Source organism: Phaethon aethereus (assembly GCF_964289735.1).
Source record: "Phaethon aethereus genome assembly, chromosome: 4".
NCBI lineage: Eukaryota > Metazoa > Chordata > Aves > Phaethontiformes > Phaethontidae > Phaethon > Phaethon aethereus.
The window spans coordinates 56,105,945-56,130,416 of NC_138578.1; the positions used below are offsets into that span (position 1 = coordinate 56,105,945).

General features: G+C 38.6%; 1 protein-coding gene across 1 annotated transcript in view; it reads left to right on the forward strand.

Moving 5' to 3' along the window:
* Nucleotides 1-24,472, forward strand: part of CORIN (corin, serine peptidase) — a 152,355-nt gene that overhangs the window by 3,923 nt on the left and 123,960 nt on the right. The window contains exon 2 of the mRNA XM_081999432.1: nt 14,856-15,000. Coding sequence (XP_081855558.1) covers nt 14,856-15,000 — 145 coding nt within the window. The remainder of the gene's footprint in view (nt 1-14,855; nt 15,001-24,472) is intronic.

Here is a 24,472-nt window from a genome sequence, read left to right on the forward strand (position 1 = left end):
CTTGGGGTTTCCCCGCCACAGGCGCCTTGCCCGGCTGTGCTGAGGGACGGGGAGCGGGGGAGCCGGCTCGTTCGTGCGTGCCTCTCCCAGTCCGCAGCCCCGCGACAGAATATGATGCCGATCGCATCCCTTCCCTCTGTCCCTCGCCCCTCTATAAATAACTCTTAGCCGGGCTGACCTGTTAGATTCCCCCGGCAGAGCGGATCCCCTGACCCGGGCCGCCTGCAGTGGAAAGTCTGAATGCAAAAAATACCGTAGTAAAAATAGAGCAACCGGGTAGCCCCTCCGGCACGTCCTAGCGCCGGGGCCCAGAGGCTCTCGGTGCCGCAGCCGCCCGGGCGCTGACCGCTTCCCTAGCGCGAAGGGCTGCCCTCGCGCTGACCGCTCCCCTCACGCTAACGGCTGCCCTCGCGCTAACGGCTTCCCTCGCGCTGACCGCTCCCCTCAGTCTAACGGCTCTCCCCGCGCTAACCGCTCCCCTCGCGCTAACCGCTCCCCTCACGCTAACGGCTCCCCCCGCGCGAAGAGCTCCAGCGCGCCTGCCTGCAGCGCCCAGGCCCGCGCGGCCCGCCGGCGCGGCGTTGAGAGCTTTCACCCCTCCATCCGAATCGATGTGCGCTTTAATACCCTAAAGGTAGAGTCTTCTATCGTTTTGTAACTGTCAGATGGAAGCACAATTCATTGCTACTCTTCTGCTGTGGAACAGGTAGTTCCCTTCCAAGTAGTGTTTTTAATTTCGGCTTGTCTTTCTAAATCAGCAAACATGAAAGAAATAGGGGTAATGGCTTAATATCCTAAATGTAAAAATAATAATGAAGCAACAATCAAGCAAGAGCTTGTCGTTTCAAAAAGAGACAAGAATCCTGCTATCTCTGAAGTCTTGAGTTAGGTTTCATCCCGTACCTACCTTGTGCCCTGAAGGGATAGATTCTCCTTAGCTATGGTTTCAAGCCACTATAATTTAAAGTGATGCTTGTAAGTATTTATTTTTGCATATCCTGTTATTTCTGGTTGTTTTACCTGCAAAATCTGAATTATCTGGAGGTTAAAGCTGGTGAGCTAACTTACTGTTGTGGGCAATACAGACTCGACTGGAGGAAATGAGTTTATTACTGATTAATATTAATATTTAAATACCGATTCAGGTATCGTGAAACAAAAACAAAAACAAAAAAGCAGCAAGCTTTAAAACACTTGGGGAAAATACCTCTCCTCCCCCATTCCCAGGCTCAGCTTCACTTCAGACTCCTCTCCTCCCCCCTTATAGCCACAGGTGGCACTCAGTCCCTTCAGTAAGGCAACGAACGGTGCAGGGGTGGGCTGTGGTTCTTCTCTGCTGCTCCTTCCTTCTCACTCCTCCTCTGCTCTGATGTGCATCCCCCATGGTCCTTTTGGGAGTATCTGCTCTGCCATGGAGCACCTACTTCTCCTCTGATCTTGGTGTTTGCACTGCTGTTTCTCACACTTTTTCCACTTCTTCCTGGGTGGTGTTTTTTGCCCTTTCTTAAGTATGTTTTCACAGTGGCACCACCAGCTTGGCTAATGGGTCTCAGCTGTGTCCTGTGGTGCAGACCCAGTTGGAACTGGCTATGTCCAGCATGGGACAGCCCTTGGTCTCTTCTCATGGAGGCCATCCCTGCAGTCCCCCCACTGCCAGCATCTTGCGGCCTACACCCAGTACAGATGTCCATGTAATCAGGGGCTGAATTATCTAGAAGTGGTGGACGCTTCATCATAGCATCAGCTTGGGAAAGTATGTTTGCTCACAACTGATCAAAGTGGCAGTGTTACCTCCATGGCAGTTTGCTCCCCTACCCCTCTTCTCCAATCCCCAAATCATGAAGGGATGAAATGAATCCAGCTGCTTTTCACCATCTCTGTTATTAGAGTGGAACCCCTGCAGCATCTGCTTATTTGGGTGCCACAAACTTTATAATTCTCTGTTTTTGTTAGCGTTGTTGCCAGCATAAGGTAGTTTTTAGTGCATTGCCCTGTAGAAAGGGAAAAGAGGCTGAAAATCAGATACTGCCAGAGCTGCTTTGGAGTGGTGAAGTTTATGCTTTGATGATTCAAGCCCTGCTCCTTATTACAAAGCATGTTTTCCACAACAGTGTGCATTCTGTGGGACTCCAGTCTTTGCATACAGGCTAAATCAATACATATGGCTTTTTTTTCAGAGAGGACACACAGACTGAGGCAGCTTAAAAACTATTCCTCATAGAATAATCCATGGGGGACAGCTCCTGTAAACCTCTGGGAAAGATGACAGGTTGCATCATTGCAGGTGCTCCTGTAAGCTACTGCTCTTAGTGAATTCCAAGGCTCACTTTTTCTTGCAAAAGATGCATTTTCTATATTGAACATTTAAGTCATCTTCACGCAGTCTGTCGGGGAAAGGAACTGAAGGTAGACATGCGTTTCCTTCTTTGGGACTGCATCAGACTGCATCTATTCCAGTTCATGTGTCGTAGTTCAGAGAGAGTTCAAAATCAATGCTCAATGGATGGTGCTCATGCTTTGGGACTAGCTGGTCAGTGATTGTCAAAGTTTCTCTTCCATTCTTCTCTTCCTCAAACCTGCAACACCCAGTTCTGCCATATACAGAACCTAGTGCTAGAATCTTCCATGCCTGGTTTGTTTGATACCAGAGAGATTTAACTTAAGAGTGATTTAACAGTAAGTGCCCAGAGCAATTGCCATTGCTCATCACCTCAAAGAGCTCCTAGTTTCAAAATAGCCTATACTGTCACTCCAATATTACTGGAAGTTGCTTGAGAGCATCTCAGACTCGGGAAGCATTTCCTAGGAAAAGACACTCTCATTTTTTCCCCTTGGTGCCTCTGAATGAAGCAGTAAGAAATCGCTTATGTGTTCCTTGTATTGTTCATCTCGTTAGACTTCAGAAAGCAGTCAGAGCATTCTCTTGGAAATAAAACCAGTGATACTATTGAGGAGCTTTCCATCCAAGGTATCTCAGACCTGCAGCTCTGCATTCATGTAATAATACAGTATATATCTGTAATATACAGTTATGTCTGCTCTGGACTTTTGTGGGCCAATGGTATGACATGGAGATTTCTTCCATTGCTCCTGCTTCTGATGTCAGATCTTGTGCTCGGTGGATTATAAAGCTGTCCCAGAACCACTAGGACCTGGAGACTATAGACAGAGAACATGCTGCAGTCATCAGGCTTTCCCAACGTCCTGAATTTTCGCATCTTCAGGAAGAAACACAGATGGCTGAACCTACTCTGCCTTAACAGCCTGAGCTTTTTAGCCATTGCATGGTGTTGAGGGACAGATGTGGCTGAGGGGCTGGTTCTGTGCATGTATGAATATTGTCCGAATGGACAAAATATCTGAAAGAATACCAGGTACTGTAGAGTAAGTAGCTCTTTTACCTTGCTATTTGATTTGTAGCAACTATGTAACAAAAGAATTAAGTAGTAAATGTCTTTTTTAAGGTTTGGTTTGTCCCTGCTCAGCCATTTTAAAGGTGTAAGTTTAAATAATTTGTAGTGCATGTAGACAAGGCTGGAAAGGAAATCTGAAATGATGATTGAATGTGTTTAGAAGTTATTAACTATTCTCCTTTTCCCTATAAAGAGTATATGGAATAGTGTTGATAGTGGTCTGGAAGGGCTAAGAACCCAGGTGGTTTCCATTTGCTTTTTTCTCATCATAGATAGGATTATTATGTGGCTCCTGGAGATTTCCAAAGAAAACGTGAATGGGAGGAAAGCTGGCATCTGTTCTAGGGATGAAATATTGAATAGTCCTAGCCATAAATATAGTAGGATTTTTCTTCTTTGACAAAATAATTCACCAGACTGTTACTGTCACAGTGACTTAGATGGAAGTTTTTATCCTACAAATCCTTATGTGGTCCATAAAACTTTGATACTATATCAAAGTCATAGTCAAACACGTATACCAATCTAAGTGCCTTATTAACTCAATTAATCTTGAGTTTTCTGCATCAGTTCATTGTTTCATAACTTCGACAATAAAGAATAGGTTTAATCTCTAGTCACTGCTTCAGTTATTTCTGTCAAGATGTCTTGGTAGTTTCAAAAAATATCCTTCTCTTTCTTTGCTCCTACTATTGATTGGATGGTCACATCCAGAGAGTAGGGGTCAATGGCTCAATGTCCAGATGCAGATCAGTGACGAGTGGTGTCCCTCTGGGGTCTGTATTGGGACCAGTACTCTTCAGTACCTTCATCAATGACATAGACAGTGGGATTGAGTGCACCCTCAGCAAGTTTGCAGGTGACACCAAGCTGAGTGGTGTGGTTGACATGCCTGAGGGACTGGATGCCATCCAGATGGACCTGGACAAGCTTAAGAAGTGGGCCCGTGTAGACCTCATGAGGTTCAACAAGGCCAAGTGCAGGGTCCTGCACCTGGGTAAGGGCAATCCCCAGTATCAGTACAGGCTGGAGGATGAAGGGATCGAGAGCAGCCCTGCCAAGAAGGACTTGGGGGTACTGCTGCATGAAAAGCTGGACATGAGCCGGCAATGTGCACTCGTAGCCCAGAAGGCCAACCACATCCTGGGCTGCATCCAAAGAAGGGTGGCCAGCAGGTCAAGGGAAGGGATTCTGCCCCTCTACTCTGCTCTGATGAGACCCCACCTGGCATACTGTGTCCAGCTCTGGAGCCCTCAGCACAGGAAAGACATGGATCAGTTGGAGCGGGTCCAGAGGAGGGCTACAGAAATGATCCGACGGATGGAACTTTTCTCCTGTGAGGACAGGCTGAGAGAGTTGGGGTTGTTCAGCCTGGAGAAGAGAATGCTCTGGGCAGACCTTATTGTAGCCTTCCGGTACTTAAAGGAGGCTTATAAGAAAGATGGGGACAGACATTTTAGCGAGGCCTGCTGCGATAGGACAAGGGCTAATGGTTTTAAACTAAAAGAGGGTAGATTTAGACTAGATATAAGGAAGAAATATTTTTGCCAATGAGAGTGGTGAAACCCTGGCACAGGGTGCCCACAGAGGTAGTAGATGCCCCATCCCTGGAAACATTCAAGGTCAGGCTGGACTGGGCTCTGAGCAGCCTGACCTAGTTGAAGGTGTTCCTGCTCATTGCAAGGGGGGTTGTACTAAATGACCATAAAAGCTCCCTTCCAACCAAACTATTCTATGATTCTATGATGGAAAATTTTCAAAGATGACCTGTTTCTGAACAAAGTGGTATCCTATTGAAAAATGAATGAGTCACCTCTAAATATTATAGCTAGTAGGTTATTGACCTGGGAGATATTGTGTAAGTCCATTTTCATCTTTGGGAAGGCAAAAAATAAATATCCAGCTATGCTGAAGAGGTGAAGTTTGCCTTGACTCTAAATCATGTCCATTCCTTTGATTAATACTGCTGCTGCTCTTATCCTTGGTCCAATGGTTAGTATCTTTTATTCACAATTCAGAGAAAAGTCAGTGCTGTGAAGTTAACATTACACATTTAAATCCAAATTTCTTCTCAGTATATATTTATAGTGTAGGAATAATATATACATTTTAGAGAAAAATGAGTAAGAAATGCATGAAACATAAGGAGACAAATGCTTTTAAGAAGATTCCTCCCATTTGTTTAGCTTGCATTCCAGTTTAGCACCCATGTCATTGAAAGCTTCTGATTTTAAATAGGTTAAATGATTGTGTAATCAGCAATGCATATGGCACATATATGATGTCCTGGTCACCTCTAAGTTCAGAAGGCTAAGCCTACTGATCAGGCATTAATAGGAAAAAAAAAGGTATGTCCAACTGTGAGGTCTAGTTGCCTTGTGCAGGATGGGGCTTCTGGTGGGATTACTACACAGGCAGTGATTGATACACTGAGTGGGAGCCACAGGGCAGGCAGGATTTCTTTTTGTCCATTCTAGTTTTCCAAGCTTGAAAGCTGCTTTTAAGAGGAAGTTTTCCTCTAACTATATCCCTTCACCGCCCTCAGAATGTTTTTTTCAAAATCTTCTTATTGTCACAAATTAGGCCACTAAGATTTTTTTTTAAATTTTTTTTTTAATGGTTTCCAGTTTTGTTTGCTGCTGCTGGTGGCTTTTGTGCAGGCATTTGCTTACTGAATTCCCAGCAAAGCAGGAACCTGAAGTGAGTACTGTGTTATTCCCCTGCCTGTTGAACTGTGATTCTCAGCAATGTATAGCCAGAAACTTGCCATCGCTGCTCTACTTGCTTAGCAAATCTCAATGCAGTGAACATCTGGGTAGTCAGTAAGGCATTAGAGTGGTTTCTGGGTGTGTTCAGAAAAACAGCATGGCACTGTTGAAACTTTCATGAGTAACTTTTGCAAGCCCTAGAAACTTAAAGAAAACTAATAATACCCAAAGCATAAATTCTGCATTAATTAAAGATTAATTTCCCCAAAACACTTTCCCACTGCCTGCTGAGGTAGGCTGAATGAGGATAATGTTGTTCATGTTCTGGTATTGAGAAAGATCAGATAATGCTAACCATAGTCTAGTTCTTAAAATGAATGTCATCCATAGACACTTCAGTTTTTGAAAAATCTTTGATATCTTCCATATGTTTACTAAATCTTGCTCAGCTTATGAGACATGGCAACACCAGCTGTTAGTAATAAAGAAGAGAGAGCTTAGAATTGTAGTAAGTTTGCCATCAGCTAAACTATTTCTTAATCTGAATGTTCTTGAAAATTCAACAAAGTTCCATTGTAAATAGGTGAAGCATCCATTGTAGTTGCAAGTTGACATCAGTGAAATTATAAATAATTGTAAATATGTACAATGTATCAGTAAATATTAACATTTATATAATTAACATTTATGCCAAAGTGGAATCATTATTCACCAGCGCTTCTCTTGAAAAAAGAGATTCAAACATATCGCTGTTGAAGAGGTGATGCTACTGTGCTCTACTAGTGATAAATATCCTTTTTTCCCTCCCTTCTAATTCAAATTTTGAAGAGTGATCAGTATTGACCCTATATTGATGGCTAAACGGTGTCTAATTTGCATTTTAAATGAGGTGAAGAGCAGTTGTTTGTATCACACCAGCTAGATACACGGAACCCTAGAAAATCCTTTTGCACTTCTGCCCCTTTCCATGAGATGTTAAGCTTAGATCACTTGTAATGGAGAACCAAGGTCAATAGTTTGCATATGAATAAGTTTCTGATTTCTAAATCAAGTCTTCTCAGGGAGACCAATTATTACATTATTTATTTAGATTAATTTCAGTATCAAATAGATGTTTTTCTAAGTGCCTTTATAATCCACTACATTGCCAAGATAAAACACTAGAGACTTTCTCAAAAGAGCTGGATAAAATAAGAATAAGTTCCTCAGAGCTCCAGATCTCCTGGCTGTAGTGCTTATGTCTGAGTGACCAACTTATTTCCACCTCCCTCAAAGCCTTCAGAAAGGGAAGGTTGAATTATGAAAGAGGTGTTGCACCAGGAGCTAGGTCTCTTAAACTAAGCATACACTGTAAGATAGTAACTTGGACACTGGTATCACCACTGGGAGCACAGCATTCGTCTGTCATCCTGGATAAAAACAGATTTGGAACTCAATGTGTCAGTGACTCAGATAGCTGGTCGTACCTCTGCTAGAAAGTTCAAAGTGAGGGTGGGTTATGTCTGAGGGGTCTGCAGTCACGCTGTTTGGACAGCACTGTAGGCATGCTCCAAAGGAGATTGAGCTTGGCAGGCAGCAGTGCAGGATCTCAAACACACAGATATTTGGAACACCATAGTTGTGTTTGGATTTTGTCTCGGCAAACTTACCGCTCGCTGTCTCTGTCTCAAACTCAAGCTGGAGCAGCATCAGAACTACATTGTCACAGAGCTGGGTGAGACATACCTGAATGTAACCTTGTCTCTTCTGAACTTCTCATGTGTATCTCCACAATTTCTCAGTTCCGAAGTTCTCTCAGTGGCTCACAAAACTGCTGAAATTATTTGTCAGGAGTTAAGAACCCCAAATTTGTGCGACAGAAATGAAGAAAAGAATACCACACCAATATCCATTAGTCTGAATTGTTGACTTCTGGTGATGCTATGTTTGGATTTTTACTACACTGTGTCTCATGCTAGATTAATAACAGCTTGAAAGGTCACCTGAACAGAATAAATGGTTAATGGGTCTCTATGGTAGTCTGAAAGGCAAAATATCACCTTACTTTACACATTGTGTCTTCTCTACACAGAAGAAACATCACTGACACAGTTATGCTCTACTTGCTTTAAGTGAAAATTTAAGTTAGGAAGGTTAAAGGAATTTCAGGTTCTCCTTCAGCCAAAAGAATCTGGCTGGACATGGTATCTAGCATCAACCAAATATTTCTTTTGGAAAGATGTGCCCAACTTTATATGACATCTCCCTTATGGGATACCGTGTATTTCAGATTGGTATGATGACTCTGTTTATATTTCAGTGGTTAAAATAGGGGTAAGTCAGACTATTTTACTTCATGGGTTGGAAAGGAGGTCTGGTCATCAAAATGAACTTTGAATGAATTATGTCAGCAATTTGTAATTCGTTTGAGGGTATGGGTTTTCCTGGGAGAAGTTACAGGATTACAATGAACTTGAACTCAGGAAAACTAGTGCATTTCACTGTGCAGATAACAATTCCTGTGATAATAACATGCTTCTCATGTTCACTGCCTTGCTGTATGAAAAGTGTTGTGTTTTTCTTTTTCTTCCTTGCTGTATGAAAAGTGTTTTTTTTTCTCCCCCTAAATTGCACTATTTCCTTTCAGAGTAACTATGGCACTTTTGTTCTTAAATTCATGTACACTGGAACTTGAGTATTACTTGTATCTGCAGACAAAAATTGCCTACTATCCAATTTCTTAGTCTGCTTTAACATTCTTTCTTCAGTTGGTCCATTTCAGTTTGGCACTCTGATTCCTGTAACACTGAAAATGAAAGATTATGCAAAACCTTGTTCCTGTTTTTAGCATCTGACTTTGCCTGTACCTTTGGAGGATTTATCTTATACTTTCTACTTGTTACAGTGACTTTTAAAGCATGATGTTAATATTTTTTTGATAATAAAGTAGTCAAATAGAAGTGCATTGCTGATACCCAAGTTTTCATGGGAACAGGACAAAACTGATAAAAAATGTAGAACATTTGCAGCTTCTGTTACTCGGCCCCAGGTGTTTGAATATTGTGGGTTGGTCAAAGGAGGCTGTAAGGAGGAGTATGTTTAAATTTCTTTGTATATGCTGTTGTGTGTTTAAACATTGACACTTTGCATGTTCAGTTTTTGTGTTGTACTCATGAGAACTGGGAACCATCTTCCCTTCCAGGGAAAGGAAAGCTGTAATGGCTGGTATGGTCATGTGAATCCAATATCTAGAGCTTTAAGACCAGCATCATGAGAGTTGATAAAATCACAGAAGCTGACAACAGAGCATTGCTTCAACATTAGACGAGGAACAATATCAAGGATATGGAAAGAACTGCAGATAGGCTTCATAATCTAACATGTATTCCATACAGGAACTATTGCTTGGCTGGGTTGCAGATTCCTCAATGGCATTGGACTAGAGGACCTTTGAAGGTTCCTTCCAAATCAAACTGTTCTATGATTCTATGATTGTATGACTGTGAGGACTTCTACAAGGCCACCTGTTTACTGCCCCCTAATGACATTCTTTCTGCATTTCATGGTAGTACTTGTCTTCTTTCCAGCATAGATTCCACATAGTACTTTGGTGTATGGCTTGCTCAAGATATTTTGGTGCCTTTGATCCAACAGTTGTCTTTTACATTTCTTTGTAGAGACCTATCATGCACAGAAGATAATGACAATAGACTGTTAGCCCTAATGATATTTCTTTATTGGGAGAACATCTGTTAGGTTTGTGGTGACAACAGCAGGAGATATTTTTGTCAAATGCTTATACCGTGATTCAGGCTGGTTTATAGACTAGTAACTTAGATACTTTTTGTGTCTAAAAGGAAAATTGCACACTACCAAAGGCTTTTCACCCATAAATCTTAATGTAATCTGTCATTTTTGTGCTTTAATATAACAGGCATGTTATTGAAATGACACCCATGAGATCAAATTCTCCCCACATCTTGCAGAAGATAAGCTGTGAATTTTGTTCCAAGGAATTTTTAGTCTTTCTGTAGTCAGATGGGACTGTATTTCTTTTCCATCTTACTTTTTTCTGACTCTGTGGTTTCAGAAAATCAATTGTGAGCAGTCTGGTTCAGCAGGCTAGATTAGTCTAGGATTTTTTAAAAATCTGCACTGAAATTAGCTCAGTTACTTCATGGTGTATTTCTTTTATTGCAGCCATTACTGAAAGAATGGCACTCAGGTAAGTAGTGGTTAATGGCATTTCATTAGGGACAGAATTTTTTACCTGTCAGAAGAAACTATCTGATGTTTTTAAGCATCCTGTATTTTGAGTATATTCTTGTTTAATACAAAATCTGATTGTATTAAAAGCAAATGACTTGTTGCCTTAAAAAACAAACACTGACATCTCCTAACTATGGTGCACACAGTATTTAATTAAAAAATGTCTTTCTTGAATTGAGTTTTCTGACAACAGTGGTAGGAAGGGAACTTGCACCAGTGTTCTTCAAGTATTGAAAATATGTTTTGGTCCAGTGCTGTGCTAAATCTATTTTATGCCAAAACTCTCCAGCATTTAGAGTTACTTTCTTTCAATCTGCCTTGAAGGATTATGGTCCTAAGTCTTCTTGCCCTTCCCTTGGAAGGGGACATAAATGTGTATCTACAAGGTACCTCAGTTTTACAGACTTAGAATGATTCAGAGAAACTATTGACTACAGAGAGAGTTGAGAGAGACTGGTTTCTTATCTTGGCCACTAACCTGGAAGCTTGAAGTGAGCCAAGTGAATAAGCATGTAGCACCCCTGTTTCCTTCTACAGGTCCATTTTTCTCTGCAGATTCCGTTATTTATGCCTTTAGTCCATTATTTATGCCTCTACTTCATTATTTATGCCTCTACTTCATTATTTATTAGAACTGAGAGGACAGAGCATGTCTGAAGTTTATGCAGATACAATTGGCATACCAAAGCACTTAAAACTGCTGCATATATTCATTGTGTACTGCAATATTTGGTGGCAAGAGGAAAAGAAACAATATCAGGGAATATATAAAGAGTAGGTGTAATGTATTCATGTTTATCTGTAAGACACTTCATTAAATTCTCATTGTTGATATAGGAATCATTAGCACCTTCTCTAGTTTTATTTCATATTCACCACATCAATTGATGGAAAAAACCCATGTAGATGTTCAAGTGATGGAACTGGCAAAACTGGAAAACTGGAAAAATTAGGTTTATGCTTGCTGAGTCACCAATGATGATTTTACACAGGTTTAGTGTTTTTCATGAGGTCTTTTCCTGTAGAAGGGAAAAATACAACATGCTGTTTAATTGCCTATAAATATTTACTTTGCTATTACACAAAACTAGCAATTTGTGGTGTTTAGAGAAGCATGTCTTTCACAATCCAACATTCTTTTCTTGAGCAGTCACTGAAAGCAAATTTGGATACAACAGTCCCTTTTAAAATCTGTGGTAGTAAATTGTCAATGCAAAGATAGAGGTTTATTGTTGCTTTCAGGAGTTGACAAGAAAGAAAATATCTGAGGTTCTCCTTTAGTATGAACATTTGCCTGAAATAGCTAGTATCCACAGTGCCAATAGACTTTAGAAAAAATTTCGCACAGAAAGAACACAAGAAGCTCACTGTTTTCATTGGCACACATTTAATGTTTCTCCTAGGTTAACTCTGAGGCATCTGTACAGCAGTGGTGGTAACTGCTCTCAGTTATACACTTGTGCTTGGGATGATTAAGATCTCCCGTACCTCCAAAATATTCAATATCACCTCTTCTTCAAAAGAGGCGTAAAAAAATTGATGATGAATACTATTTCTATGCATTTTCTCAATTCTTTGAGAATAAAATTTTGTTGTTTATTGATAATGTAAGGTTTTTACTCCTAAGACAAACTCTTTGTGGAGTCATGGATCAGCATTTACCTTGTATTACACTGGGTAGAGTTGGGCACTTTTGCCTGGGATTTGCAAGAAGTGCATCTTGATTGGGAGTCATTCCTTTAGGAAAATGAGCTGGATCTTATGTTAGTTTCTCTTGAAGAAACTAAGAGTCCACTCCTGAGTGCCCTAATCACTGGGCTGTGTAGTGACGGTCCTGCTCCCTGTTATCTAGCCCAGCAGAACTGTGTTCTTTTTTACAGAATATTGTGACTTCAAGGGATGGTGTGCTGTGATTCAGGAGGAGTCCATGTTCAGGAGGAGTCTATGTTCACGCAGTTGTGATACTCTACTGCGTTGTAGATCTAATTTTTAACTGCTTCAGGCTGAAGAGGGAATTGAACTCAACAGCCCCACTTCCTGCAGGAGCACTGTAAGCACTCCACTGTTAGGAAGGGCAATTTTATGCCATTTTTCTCCCTTTTTTTTTTTTGGCTGTGCTTTCAAAAGTAGTTATGGCAGCTGTGTTTTGTGAGATCTGTATTCTTAACAGAACTGTGTTATTCCTCTGTTACCTGCACTCAGACCTCCCAAGGGGGCCTAATACAGGCTCCGTAAACCAAGGTTATGGAATTCAGGGAAGTCTGCCATGAGTGGCTGCTAAGCTGCTATATTCCAGCATGACAGGAAGCAAAACTTCAGGCAGACTTTGAAGACTTTAATATGAAAATGTAGGCAAGTGTGGACTGCAGGAAGTTAAATAGTCAAGCAGGGATTGTCTAAATGTCACTTGGATTTAGGTTCCTAAAATTCACTAAAATCCTTATCTTTATCTGTGCCTGGATATTTGAGGATTTACTTGTGGGTATGGGCAGTAATTCATCTGAGACATCCCAAAATCTTGGATTGCAGCATTTTCAACTTCTGATTAAGCTGTTGATTAAGACAGACATTTCTGACAACCAATTAACTCTCTCCAAAGTTCTTTATATTTCTCTTGTTGTGCAAATAGTGATGATCAGATTACAGACCTTGTCAACTCAACCAGGCTGTACCTTTTCACTAGGCAGAGCTACCACTCTTCTTAGTCTCACTCTGAGCTGGCTGTTTCAGATGTTCAGATAACTCCACCATCTTTAAGCTGACCATCAGTTTACACCCTGCTTAAGATAAGCCCAGTGGTAGGATGGTGTGGAGACTAAATCACTGGAATAAGAAGAAGGTTATCAAGTGAGATCCTGCTAACACCTCACACCATGCTGGTACCGTATGCATTTTCAACGTTACTTGGTCTTCTCTTTGAACAGTGGAAGTAGCAAAAAAGTCATATCGGACACTGCATTGGATGGGGGTCTCAAGGAGATCAGATAACATGTGATCCATAGCAGTATCAGAAAAGGTACATATGAACTGCACAAATGAAGTTTTCTTAATTTCTTCTTTTTGTACAGTGTCTGCAACATCTAGTAACCAGGAGTATCAGAAACAGATGATAATTCTAAAATTATCAGCAAGGAAAATTTCCTTACAAATAGTCTTTGTGCCATGCTGGAACAAGAGACTTTGCAGAATGATGGAAAATTATGCTGTAAATGCCACTTAGGCCTATAGACTTCTCAGTCAAGGCAGTAAGATGGGCAGTGAGGTTGAGGGGATATAAATCTAGTCTCTGTGCAGCAATTCCTTAAGAAACAGTTCAACTTCCATTTGTACCTGTCAGTCTGGTAACCTATTCTTCACAGAGAGGCACTTACAGCAGAGCTAGCGGAAGGGATAACCCACAGAGTCTGGCACAAGTCTAATAATATATATGTTGTAGACCTCAGTCTCTTGAGGTTCTTTGGGGAGAGGCTGTCAGAGTAATGGATGCATTTACACTCTTGTGTCCTGCCACGACCAGCTTCAATATGATAGAACTTCCTGACAAAGAGGATAAACTATTAGTCATCTTTGGGGAGACATTGTCTGGAATGATATAATCCTATTGTTTAATTTCACCTTATCACAGGGAAAATTGTAATTATTTTTAGTAAATTTTGAATAAAGATGTATTAACTTCCTAACAAGAATTTCCATCTTGCTATTAAATATTAATTTAGAATTTTGTTTTTGTTTCTGTTTACAAAATATGACATTTTTCCAGTGTATGAGATCATAGTCTGAATGGAGCTATGTTTAAAAATACATATATTGAATATATGTTTAGGCTTTTGCCTTAGCCTTTTGCAAAGGTTTGAATTTTTTCACTTCGTGCAGATCAACCAAATTCAGAAAATAATTTTTCTGTATTCCTCTATATTCCATTTATAGAACAGAAAATATTAGTGGCAAACTCTGCAGAATTCTGTGATATTATAATTTAGTAAAGTACTTAAAAAATGAGACAGCATTATTGTGCATAATAAGTGGAACAGTCCTTATCACTTCTATTGTCACTTAAAACAAAGATTATAATAGTGGCTTGATTCCTTAATAAAAGAAACTTAAGAACATGGAGCTCTTGCATAATTAGTAATAGATTATTTTTAATTATAAAATAAGCCATATTTAGCCTTATTTCTTAATTTTATTGTGTATTTTACATTTTTTCAAATGAAATGCTTATTGAACTTCTAGTTAATCAGAAATGTTTAGAAATTTCAATGAAGCTGTAAATCTGTGGATACTGGGTGAACTAAACTAAATTGTATGGATTACGCTAGGCTGTCCACCAAAAAGGAAGTTTACGTACATCTTTTCATTAAGAATCTAAAAGCCATTTACATTTAAATCATACAGATGTTCTGTGTAATGGGGAGGACTACTATTGAAAACATAGGAGTTACTAATTGATACCAGAATGATAAAACTGTGCTTTTTTGTTTTTCAGGTCTTAGGAACAGATGAGGATAATATGGAGGATGGTTGCTCTCAGAAACTGGCTTCTGCCAAATTCCTTCGACTTTTGCTTCTAATACTGATTCCGTGCATCTGTGCCCTTATCCTTTTGTTGGTGATCCTGCTTACCTTTGTGGGTGAGTGCTAATGGAGTAAATTGACACATTTTTAATTAAGGAGACTAAAATTAAAACTGCATTCTCAAGTGTTAATGTAATTGTGGACATGAAAGATATATCTTAATATAATTAATAAACTAATTAATATACTTAATAATTAATATAATTAATAAACTAATCTACCTAGTGACTTAATAATGCTTGTTGCAGAAAAATAAATGTTATCTAGATTTATATATTTAAAAAAATGTACTTGAGGTACTGAAGAGGAAACCTTTTCTGAATGTCTCAAAGCAGATTTCTGAGGAGCACACTACCTTGAGCATGTAGCATGCAGATGGTTTTCAGCAGTCATTTTACAAGTTCAAAAAGATATTTATGTTAGAACTTTAGATCACTGTTAGTGGAATGGAATATTTATCCCTTTATGTCAGACATTGATGTACAAATCGGATTTTTATTTTTAAGTGAAAGTTAATTTATAAATAGCCACAAATTATTCTGAACAGCCTACAAAACATTACTGTTTAGCTAAGGAAAAATATGTACATTTCTTCTAAATATGAAATATGTATCAATGCAGAACCCCAAGTATGTTTTGTGGAAACTTATTCCAGGTATATTAGATTTCATAATGGCTTAGTCTGTTAACTAACTCTCTGCCTATTACAGAATTAAAAGGTAATAATTTATTTTAAAAAAATTTTAAAAGCCTTCCCTTTGTTACATTTAGAGAAGTTGACATATCATTAAGTTGCTTCAACTACAACATGAGAAAGACAGTAATGCTAGGTTAAAGCATTACTTTTTCAGGAAAAAAAAATTAAAAAAATAAACTATTCTGCTTTCAGTGCTGAGAATTTCTAAAGAATTACTTTTTTTCTGTTAATGAGAATATTTTCTAGTTGAGCTTCCTTACATACTTCAGAAACACATCTGTAACAAGTGGGGTAATGTTTGAAGTATGTAGATATAAATCTGTTTTCCTATTTTAAACACCCAGCTTCAATACACATCATACAATCAAACAGCAAGCACAGGAAGAAACTAAACATGTCTCAATAGCACCTTTAGCACTGTCAAAATCAAGACAACGTAGATCTGTTTTCTCAATTCAGTCTGTAAAAGATTTGCAACAAGAAGTTGTAGGTCTGTTCTTTTCATTTAGCTTAAGTTAGGGAACTGAAAAACCCACAAAGCTATTGAATGTTACGATTGACAAGTAAGTCTTGGGATGTATGTTTAAACTAAGAACAGTCTGAAATGGATTAAGATCAAGTCTGTCCGGCAATTAGGAAATATGATGCCATTCAATTTATTTTCCTTATGTTTAGCATTCCATTTGTGTCCTTCATATCCTCTGCCCTAGATTTTCATTCTTTGGTGAGAAAGACAAAAAAGCAAGTGTATTTACATCAGCTCTACTCAATCTCCTCCTCTGAGGCACATATCGACATAAAACTCATTAAAATGTATTAAATCCTCTGGGGAAATGGGACCTGTTCCGATCCTACTTATACAGCAAAAATTAGGACTCTCCTTTTAAGTTAGTGTAATAACTGTAGGGTGAAGAATAAGACTTGGTGTTATTACCCAAGACTAAAACTGGCAAAGCTTCCTTCAGCATCTCAAAAATTAGCATGATTATAATTTAGTATTGTGGGACTAGATGACCTTTAAAGGTCCATTCCAACCCAAACGATTCAATGAATCTATATCTATGATTCTTCTCTCTCAGTTTGCAGCTTTCATTTTATGTGCATTGATAGCCTAGAAACAAATATATCTGATGACTGGAATTAAATTAACAAATTCTGTGGGCATCTTTAAAGTGTGTGTAATATAATATAGTCTGTTCTATATATTGAGAATACACTATATCCAGAATAGTAATTCATAGTAATTTCAGATCAATAATAACTGAATTCTGTTACAGTCTAATATTGGTATGATGACTTACAAAGTAAGAAATGAGTTGACAGTCCTGTCTGGCTAACAAATTATTTGATATATAGGAAATTCTGTTCTCATTTTTTCACAAAATGGAGAGTTAAATTCTGTGGTTGCCATTTTCATATCTTTCACTGATGCTTAAAACATAAACAGAGAGCTCCAGTATATTGTTTACAACCTTATGAACCTTTTTAATTTGCACCTTAGAACTTTCCTATTCCCTTTCCTTACATCTGTTTTGTTGCCTGCACATCATTGCAAGCTCTGATGTTGAGGAAGCAGAAAAGGTGGCATGGGTGGAAGGAAGAGCGGTACGGTTAAGTTACATCAATAGAGAATATCTTCCTTGAGGTGTGTGATTGGGGCCTGTTTTCAGAATATGTCATAAACAAACTTTTCAAAAATTATTTACCATCAAAGCCTTCAAGATGCTTCAACTTATTTTGTTAGAACTATGTGCGAAAAAAAGGACAAAGCAAGTTATCAGTAGAGATACACATTATTTCGACTGAAGATACAAGAAACGTTTATGGTCCATAGAAAAAATATTAAGCTGAGTGGTTTAGCTTTGATTTGTCTTATGTACTTACACTTTGGCTCTCTCACCACGAGTGTAGCATTCTTGTCAACCTGTAGAAGAAAACTGTGTAATGAATGAATGTTGTTTCACGAATTGAAGTAGAGGCAATACCAGTTGCTATGAAGGAAGTCTAGCCTTTAGACCATAACCATAACAATTTGTTCATCGCTTGTGTCACATCAGAGGACAGGAGGGATTAGGCATGGTGCTTGCTTTGGACTGTTGAAGACCTAACATGCAAGACCATGACTATGAAGACCTAACTCAGCAATACAGATTTGAAGGGGAGAGAAAAGGCTAGATTATACATGACTAAAATTACTGATACCTTACTATTTAATCTGATCCCTATAGACATCAAGAGCCTTCTAGCAAGACTGGTCTGTATTTTTTTCTGGGGATTATAGTTAGTATAATATAGTATAGTAAATTTCATTACTTTCCAGAAAAAACAAATAATAACTGAATCCATGGTTTGAATAGCTAATCTTTCTTTAAAATGGAGAAATGTAAGATCACCTTCAACTTGTGTTGGAATCTAGTCTATGTCCCATTCTGCTTACACTGAAAAAAACGCATGAATAATGAATAGTATGCAAACATTACAAAGGTGAAAATTAGCATCTTTGCAAGAATGAAAAACCTCTGGCACTTTAATTCTTTTCCTTGCAGAGAGGAAACATTCTAAACCACTTGAAACATTGTTTTTAAAAAGTCCTTCATGGCTGGTGAACATTATACCAAAATAAATTTTTTTTGGATTGTACCATAATTGCTTACCATCACAGTTATTTGACTGGGAAAACAAAATACTTTCTACTTACAGTTCCATAAAGGAAAATCAATTATATTTATTTTATAGTGATAAATGCATTCCATGGTACATGTCCCATTCCTCCCATTCCTTCACATCGGTATCCTCAATTCATACTTATGTGGCCTTCTACCACCTGTTAACAGCCACCCACACCTAATACTTGGTCTATTGTTTTCTGTAGAATTCAGGACAAGTCTTGTGACACACATAAAGAATGGTTTCATGTATGTCAGACTTTTACAGTCCAGATGTAATTTTTGTGCATATGATCACACTGCAGGACCACATCAAATAAACCTGCCTTTCAGGCAAGCAACATACCCTCTTATCTCTGCACAATGTTAGGCATTCAGGCATTTTGCTAAATAGTATTTTAAAAATCTGTTAGTCCATCAACACTGGTGGGAATGAGGATTACAATTAAAGTCTTTAAGATACACTGTTGACTATGGATATGCAAATAATTGAGGTTTTGGTTCTCTCACTGTCCTTACATTATCAGCATGCAGTGTTTCTATTTTGGCTCTGACATGTATTTTGAGATTAATTTTGGTTCTCAGTGAGAATCATTACAAGTGTTACGTGTTACGGGTTGTTTTTAGCTTTCTCATCTTACTCTCCTTAAAAACAAAGCTCAAACTAACAGCTGCATTTTTATTATCCCTGTATAAGTATGAACCAGCCTGGGCAGTTCTCAAATAATTCTGTTGTTTGAGAAGGCTATAGCAAGATTCTGTCCACCTGAGATATGCTCTCAATATTCTTGCATGTCACTGGTTGAACAATAATCATTACTATTATATTATCTGTGAGACCTGTATTCTCCTTTCCCTTCCCCTCCTGAGAACACAGAAGGACCTGTGTCTCCTTCACAGAACAAACATCAGGAAAAGTACATTATAGTAAAACTTCTAGGCTTAGATTAGCTTTATGGCTGTTGGATTTTCCACATTCATAAAGTAATATGCGTATGTCAAGACTGCTGTATCAATTTGGGAACCCAACTGTATTGGCCCACAGGAACTTCTTGCCACACAAAGGAAGTTGAAGTTGCAGGGAGCTACATTTATACTCTAGAGTAAACGGATCTTGATCCCTGAATCATTTGGAGATGCTGGTAGTTCCCCAAGTGATGTGAAGCCTCGAGGCATATGACACTTCCTCAGAATCTGAAGTGAGTGGCAGCATGGAGATCCAAAAGTTATAATTGTGAAAGCAACATGAAATATGTACAATTCCGTTGTCAATCAATGGCAGTGTTTGCTGTAAGACAGGTGTCTACATTTAGGAGTTTAACACTGACATCTAAATAAACCATTTGGTCCTGGGAGTTTTTCTGATGGAATATGGTAATCATCAGCTAAATGAACTGCCAGTTCTTTAATGTGATCTTGCCGACACAACTATATTATGGGGAATGTCCAAAGGAGTGTATCCCAGAGCTGCCTGTATTTCACCCATCTATAAGGACTAATTTAGTCTAGCAAGCCTTCTTTACTGATACACCTGCAATGTTGGGGAAAAAAACAAAGGTGCTGTGAATACATCTCCAGGTCAGAATGTCTGCCCTGAAACATCACTGAGGTCAGTGGGGAATTGTTCTTGTGATCTAGAGAATAATAATGAAAGTCTGGCAATCCACCCAGCACAGATGGACAGAAGGTCACAGTGACTGAAGCGTGGATTCTGGTGTGGCATAATTACTCCCAAGGAGCCCATGGAGCTTTATTCATCAGCCAGTGCAAAGAAAGTATTTAACACAGGACTGGTTTCTGAATTGCAATAGAGACATTATGTGTGTGTTACATTTAATTTCTTAGGTTAATAAAAGCTTTATAAATAAAAATTTCTGGTGGCATGACACATCTTGCTCAAGAAACAGGAAAAAAGACCGACACTAGATAAGATTTTTTATTAGACCACAGTGCTAGGACTGTAACTGGGGACTTTCAAGACAACAATAGCTGTTAATATGAAGGTAGCTACTGTCTTCCCCTCCAGCCATTTAGTACGATCCTGATAGTTTTGCTGAGAATTCATTGCCTGAAAGTCAGAAGCTGATGAAAGGGAAAATCTCTCCTTTCTGCACAGGACCTAAGGAGCCTGGCTTTGCTCTGCAGCTTCTTTAAAAGATGCCTTCCACAAAGGCTACTTCAAGTTCCATCTTATCTGGGAGCTGATCCATTATTTGCATGTCACCTGTTAAGTTGCCAAAAAAAAAAAAAAAATTACAACTGACCTCCTTTTTGTCTCCTTGGCAGCTGGTAAGCAGTTTAAGGTAATGTCTTTACTTGATAGGAGGAGCAGGATATAGTCTATTACTGCAGCCCAACTGGTGTGCAATGTTTTGGTATGCTATGGGACCTCCATATTATCAGTGATGTGCCCATTTTTTCAGAGTTCAGAGTCATAGGGACAGACCCCCAGAAGAAATCTCAGTGGGTATGTGCTGACTAGTTATAGTAGTGAACCAGCATTTTACTCTCTGTGTAACTGCCTTATCCATTACACATATTTTGATAGGCTCTTTGCTCTATTTCTTTAGCTTTTTAAACAAACTTGGTCTTTTTGAGATTTCCTGCTGTGAACTGCTAGAAACCACCCACAACATACACTGCCAAAATCTCAATTTAATAGCCTGAACAATGGGACTATTTCTTAGATCTCACAACTGTCCATTCCAGATCTTTAAATAAAACATTTATTCCCCAATAGTGAACAGCAACTGGAAAATGATCAGTAAAACTGTTGGCAAAGCATCACTTTGAATCAAATGAGCTTGGTGCCAGTTCCTCGCTTTTGTACCAAACACAATGAGGGCCAGCATGCTGTATATTTCTCTCATCTGGACATGTCCAGCTGTAGCTGGAGACACAAATCCAAAATGGTTACAGCTATTTCTCAACTAATTATCTACCTGGCTTATGATTTATTGTCTACAGCTTTATGAATTGCTGTCTGCAGCTCTGTATGAACTCACATCTGAAGAATAGTTGGATATAGTGTGCATGTACACATGAATAAAATGCATGTTCTGCCTGTGTTTTATGGCTGTTAGCAGACATTGATAGAGAGTAATTCAGTTCTTGTTACTGAAGAGGTTAAAAAAGAATTGATTGTTTTAAAGCATCACACTGTTTTTCCAGGTATCTTAAAATTTAAATAGTTCCTTCAGGGCATTTGATGATACAAGAAATCTCCAGTAAGCTTAATTTAAGATTGAAGATATACAGTAGTATTTTTAGGGGGGAAAAGGAGGAGAATCAAAGCAAATGGGAGCCTAACTCAGAGAGTGGACTCTATAGCCTGGAATTAAGTTCTTGAATTCCCTACTGTGCGTTGGGAAGATGAGAGGATAGGAGGAAAACACTGGGGAGAACAAGGTGACTCAGGAAGGTGATCCAAAACCCACACATACTAGGTGGAAAGAGGGTTGTCATCTAGAGATAGCCAGTGGGGAAGGCTAAACAGAGGTCTACACCTACCTGTCTCAAGGGCATAGGCACCAGAGACCAGACTCATGTTATTTTGTGGGGAAAAAGAATGTTAAAAATATTTTTAATACTGCTCATTTTCAGCTGGGATGATGCAATTGGGAAGGCTTTTTGTGTAGAAGAGGTTCATTGTGTGGTACACCTGTCAAGAAGAGAAGGGGAGTTGCTATCACTAAGAAACTGTGAAAACAGAACAAAAAATGCTGTTGTTGGAATGATGGGCTGAAGAAGCAAACAAGCATTTGGTGGTTTCAGTGAAAAAAGTAAATGATGTTATGGGTAGCGATAGACATATCTATTATATCTATTATATCATATCTAACTACAAACTATTGTTTGTAGTTACAGAAAAAGAGTGAAATAAGGCTGAGTGAGGAGAGGATAGAATCCAGCAGGTAACTTCAATATTTTCCTTAACAGCATTTATTGTTCAACTGTATTAAACCAGAAGGTTTTTTTTTAAACTTCTTTCAAGAGTTTACCTGTCTTGGAATATATTGCCTGCTATTTGGATGAGTGATATATAAATAGCTAATAATTTTTACTTTACTTTTAAATCATTATTCATAGCTCTTTGGGATGAATGTTTTCCAGGCTTTTTCTGGTTTTGTGTTGAGTGGAGGAGAAGAGAGGAACCTAGGGAGGAGGAGAGAAAATGTGAAAAAAAATCCCCTCAGCTATTCTTGAGTTACGGAAAAACATTATGCACTTTTCCAAACAAGGGAAAAAAGTTCATTTTAACTTTTTGAAAACTAAAGAAAAAACTACTGAAGTTTGAAACTTGAAACAGAGTAGGCTTCTGAATCATAGAGATTCAAAGCTTTATTTGGATTTAAAAGCATCTGTAAAGCTACATGTGAGTGAGCACAATTTCTGGTCATGATCAGTCACAATAGATTTTAGCAAATCATATTACTACTGGTTTCTATTTGTGAAACCAGAGCACATTCATTCCTCCTGTTTGGCCTGAACAGAGGACCCAAGCCAAAAAAAAAAAAAAAAAAGAAAAAATTACTGCTGAAATAATTTGGAGGTGGGAGATTTTTAGTTGCTTCTGTAAAGTACACGCAGTAAATTCCTCCAAATCCCAATGAGTTACAAACATATGCTGGTGGAAAAACAGAAACCTTAACATGTATATATATAAAGTTCCCCTGGGTTCTTCCAGTAGAAGCTAGACACAAAGACTTACTCACAGTTAATGACACTGGAGTCAAAACAACACAGGCTGGATAAACGAGGATATGGTAAATCTCAAATGGTAACTTTTTCATTGAACCCCACTATATTTCATGGATCTTACAAGTTTTTCTTGCTAGTTCCAGTTGCTGTAGTTAAAGGTTACTCAATGAAAAAGAAAATACTAAGATTGCTTCTTCTCAGCTCTTCTCTTCCTCTTTTCTTCTTACCTATAATCCTTTCCAACCCAAAGTCACTTCAGACTGTAACTGGAAGTTGGGTTCTTCTGGCATTGTTAGTTATTTGTAGCTGTGATTAATAAGATTCCCTCCTCCCCAGTCCTTGAATTTCAGACGAGTCAACTGATTTAGTCTAGCTGCAGAGTGCATGAAGGGACGAGAAGAGGGATTCAGTAACAGCAGTGGGAAGGGGCTCAGGATACCTAAGTGGGTATGGGCTGCATGTGGTGCCTGGAGTTGGTAGAGCAGTGGGTTTGGCTAAGGAGAGAGCCTGGAGTGGTGGTGGATGAATGATGCCTGGCTGAGAGGTATCATGCAACTATCCATTTTGGTAAACACAATAACCAAACTGAAAATGAAGTTCAGGAGGGATGGTGGTGGGTGTTGAGTGGACTCAAGAGTAATCTGTACCAAGAAGCTAATGAAGGATCAAATCAATATGAAAGCCTAGGAAAAAACAATTTACACATCAGAATGGAAAGAAAAATCTGTGTGATTTGCCCTGAGTTCAGAGTGTTTGTAGAGAACAACAGGAGGTGAATTCTTGCTAATGTGCTTCAGGTGTGACCATCTTTTTGGATTGAAGGCCTGTAGCTAGCAGTAAGGGTGAGAGAGAAGAAAAGGAGCTGAAAGGATAAGCAGAAAACTTTCTTCTTTTCACACAGTAGTCCAGCTGGAGGAATCCTTATGTTAGGTCTTTTCTTTGGATTTTGGCTAAGGAAAGGCTGTTTGTTGTATTTGTGTCTCATTGTTGAAAGGACAAATATTCTTCATTCCCTTGTTTTTACTTTATTGCCTTGAAACAATGTGAGAGGAGTACTTATATATCACTGTTAGGTAATAGACAAGAAAAGCTATTAAAATCATGAATTGTTGCCAGACTATTTAAAAACAGTTGGGAGATTTTATGTTTTGAGGGATTCCTTTTAATTATTTTTAATCAAGACTAGCTGAACTGTGTTTATGATGATTGTTAAGCTCTTACATAACTAGCTAGTAGCAAAAAATTCTTTTGCTATTTATCAAAAATTTCTTATATTGTGATATAGAGTGGTGCTTCTTTTCTAGGACTAAATATGATTCTAACACATTTGGTTAAAAAAAAAGAGTTAGTATTTGTAGTTTTTATTATAGATAATGAAGTTATATGTCCAATATATGTTTGAAAGGCTGCCTTTATTATTTGAATTAATTAAATATTTCAGTAATAGTCACATAGGTTAAAAAT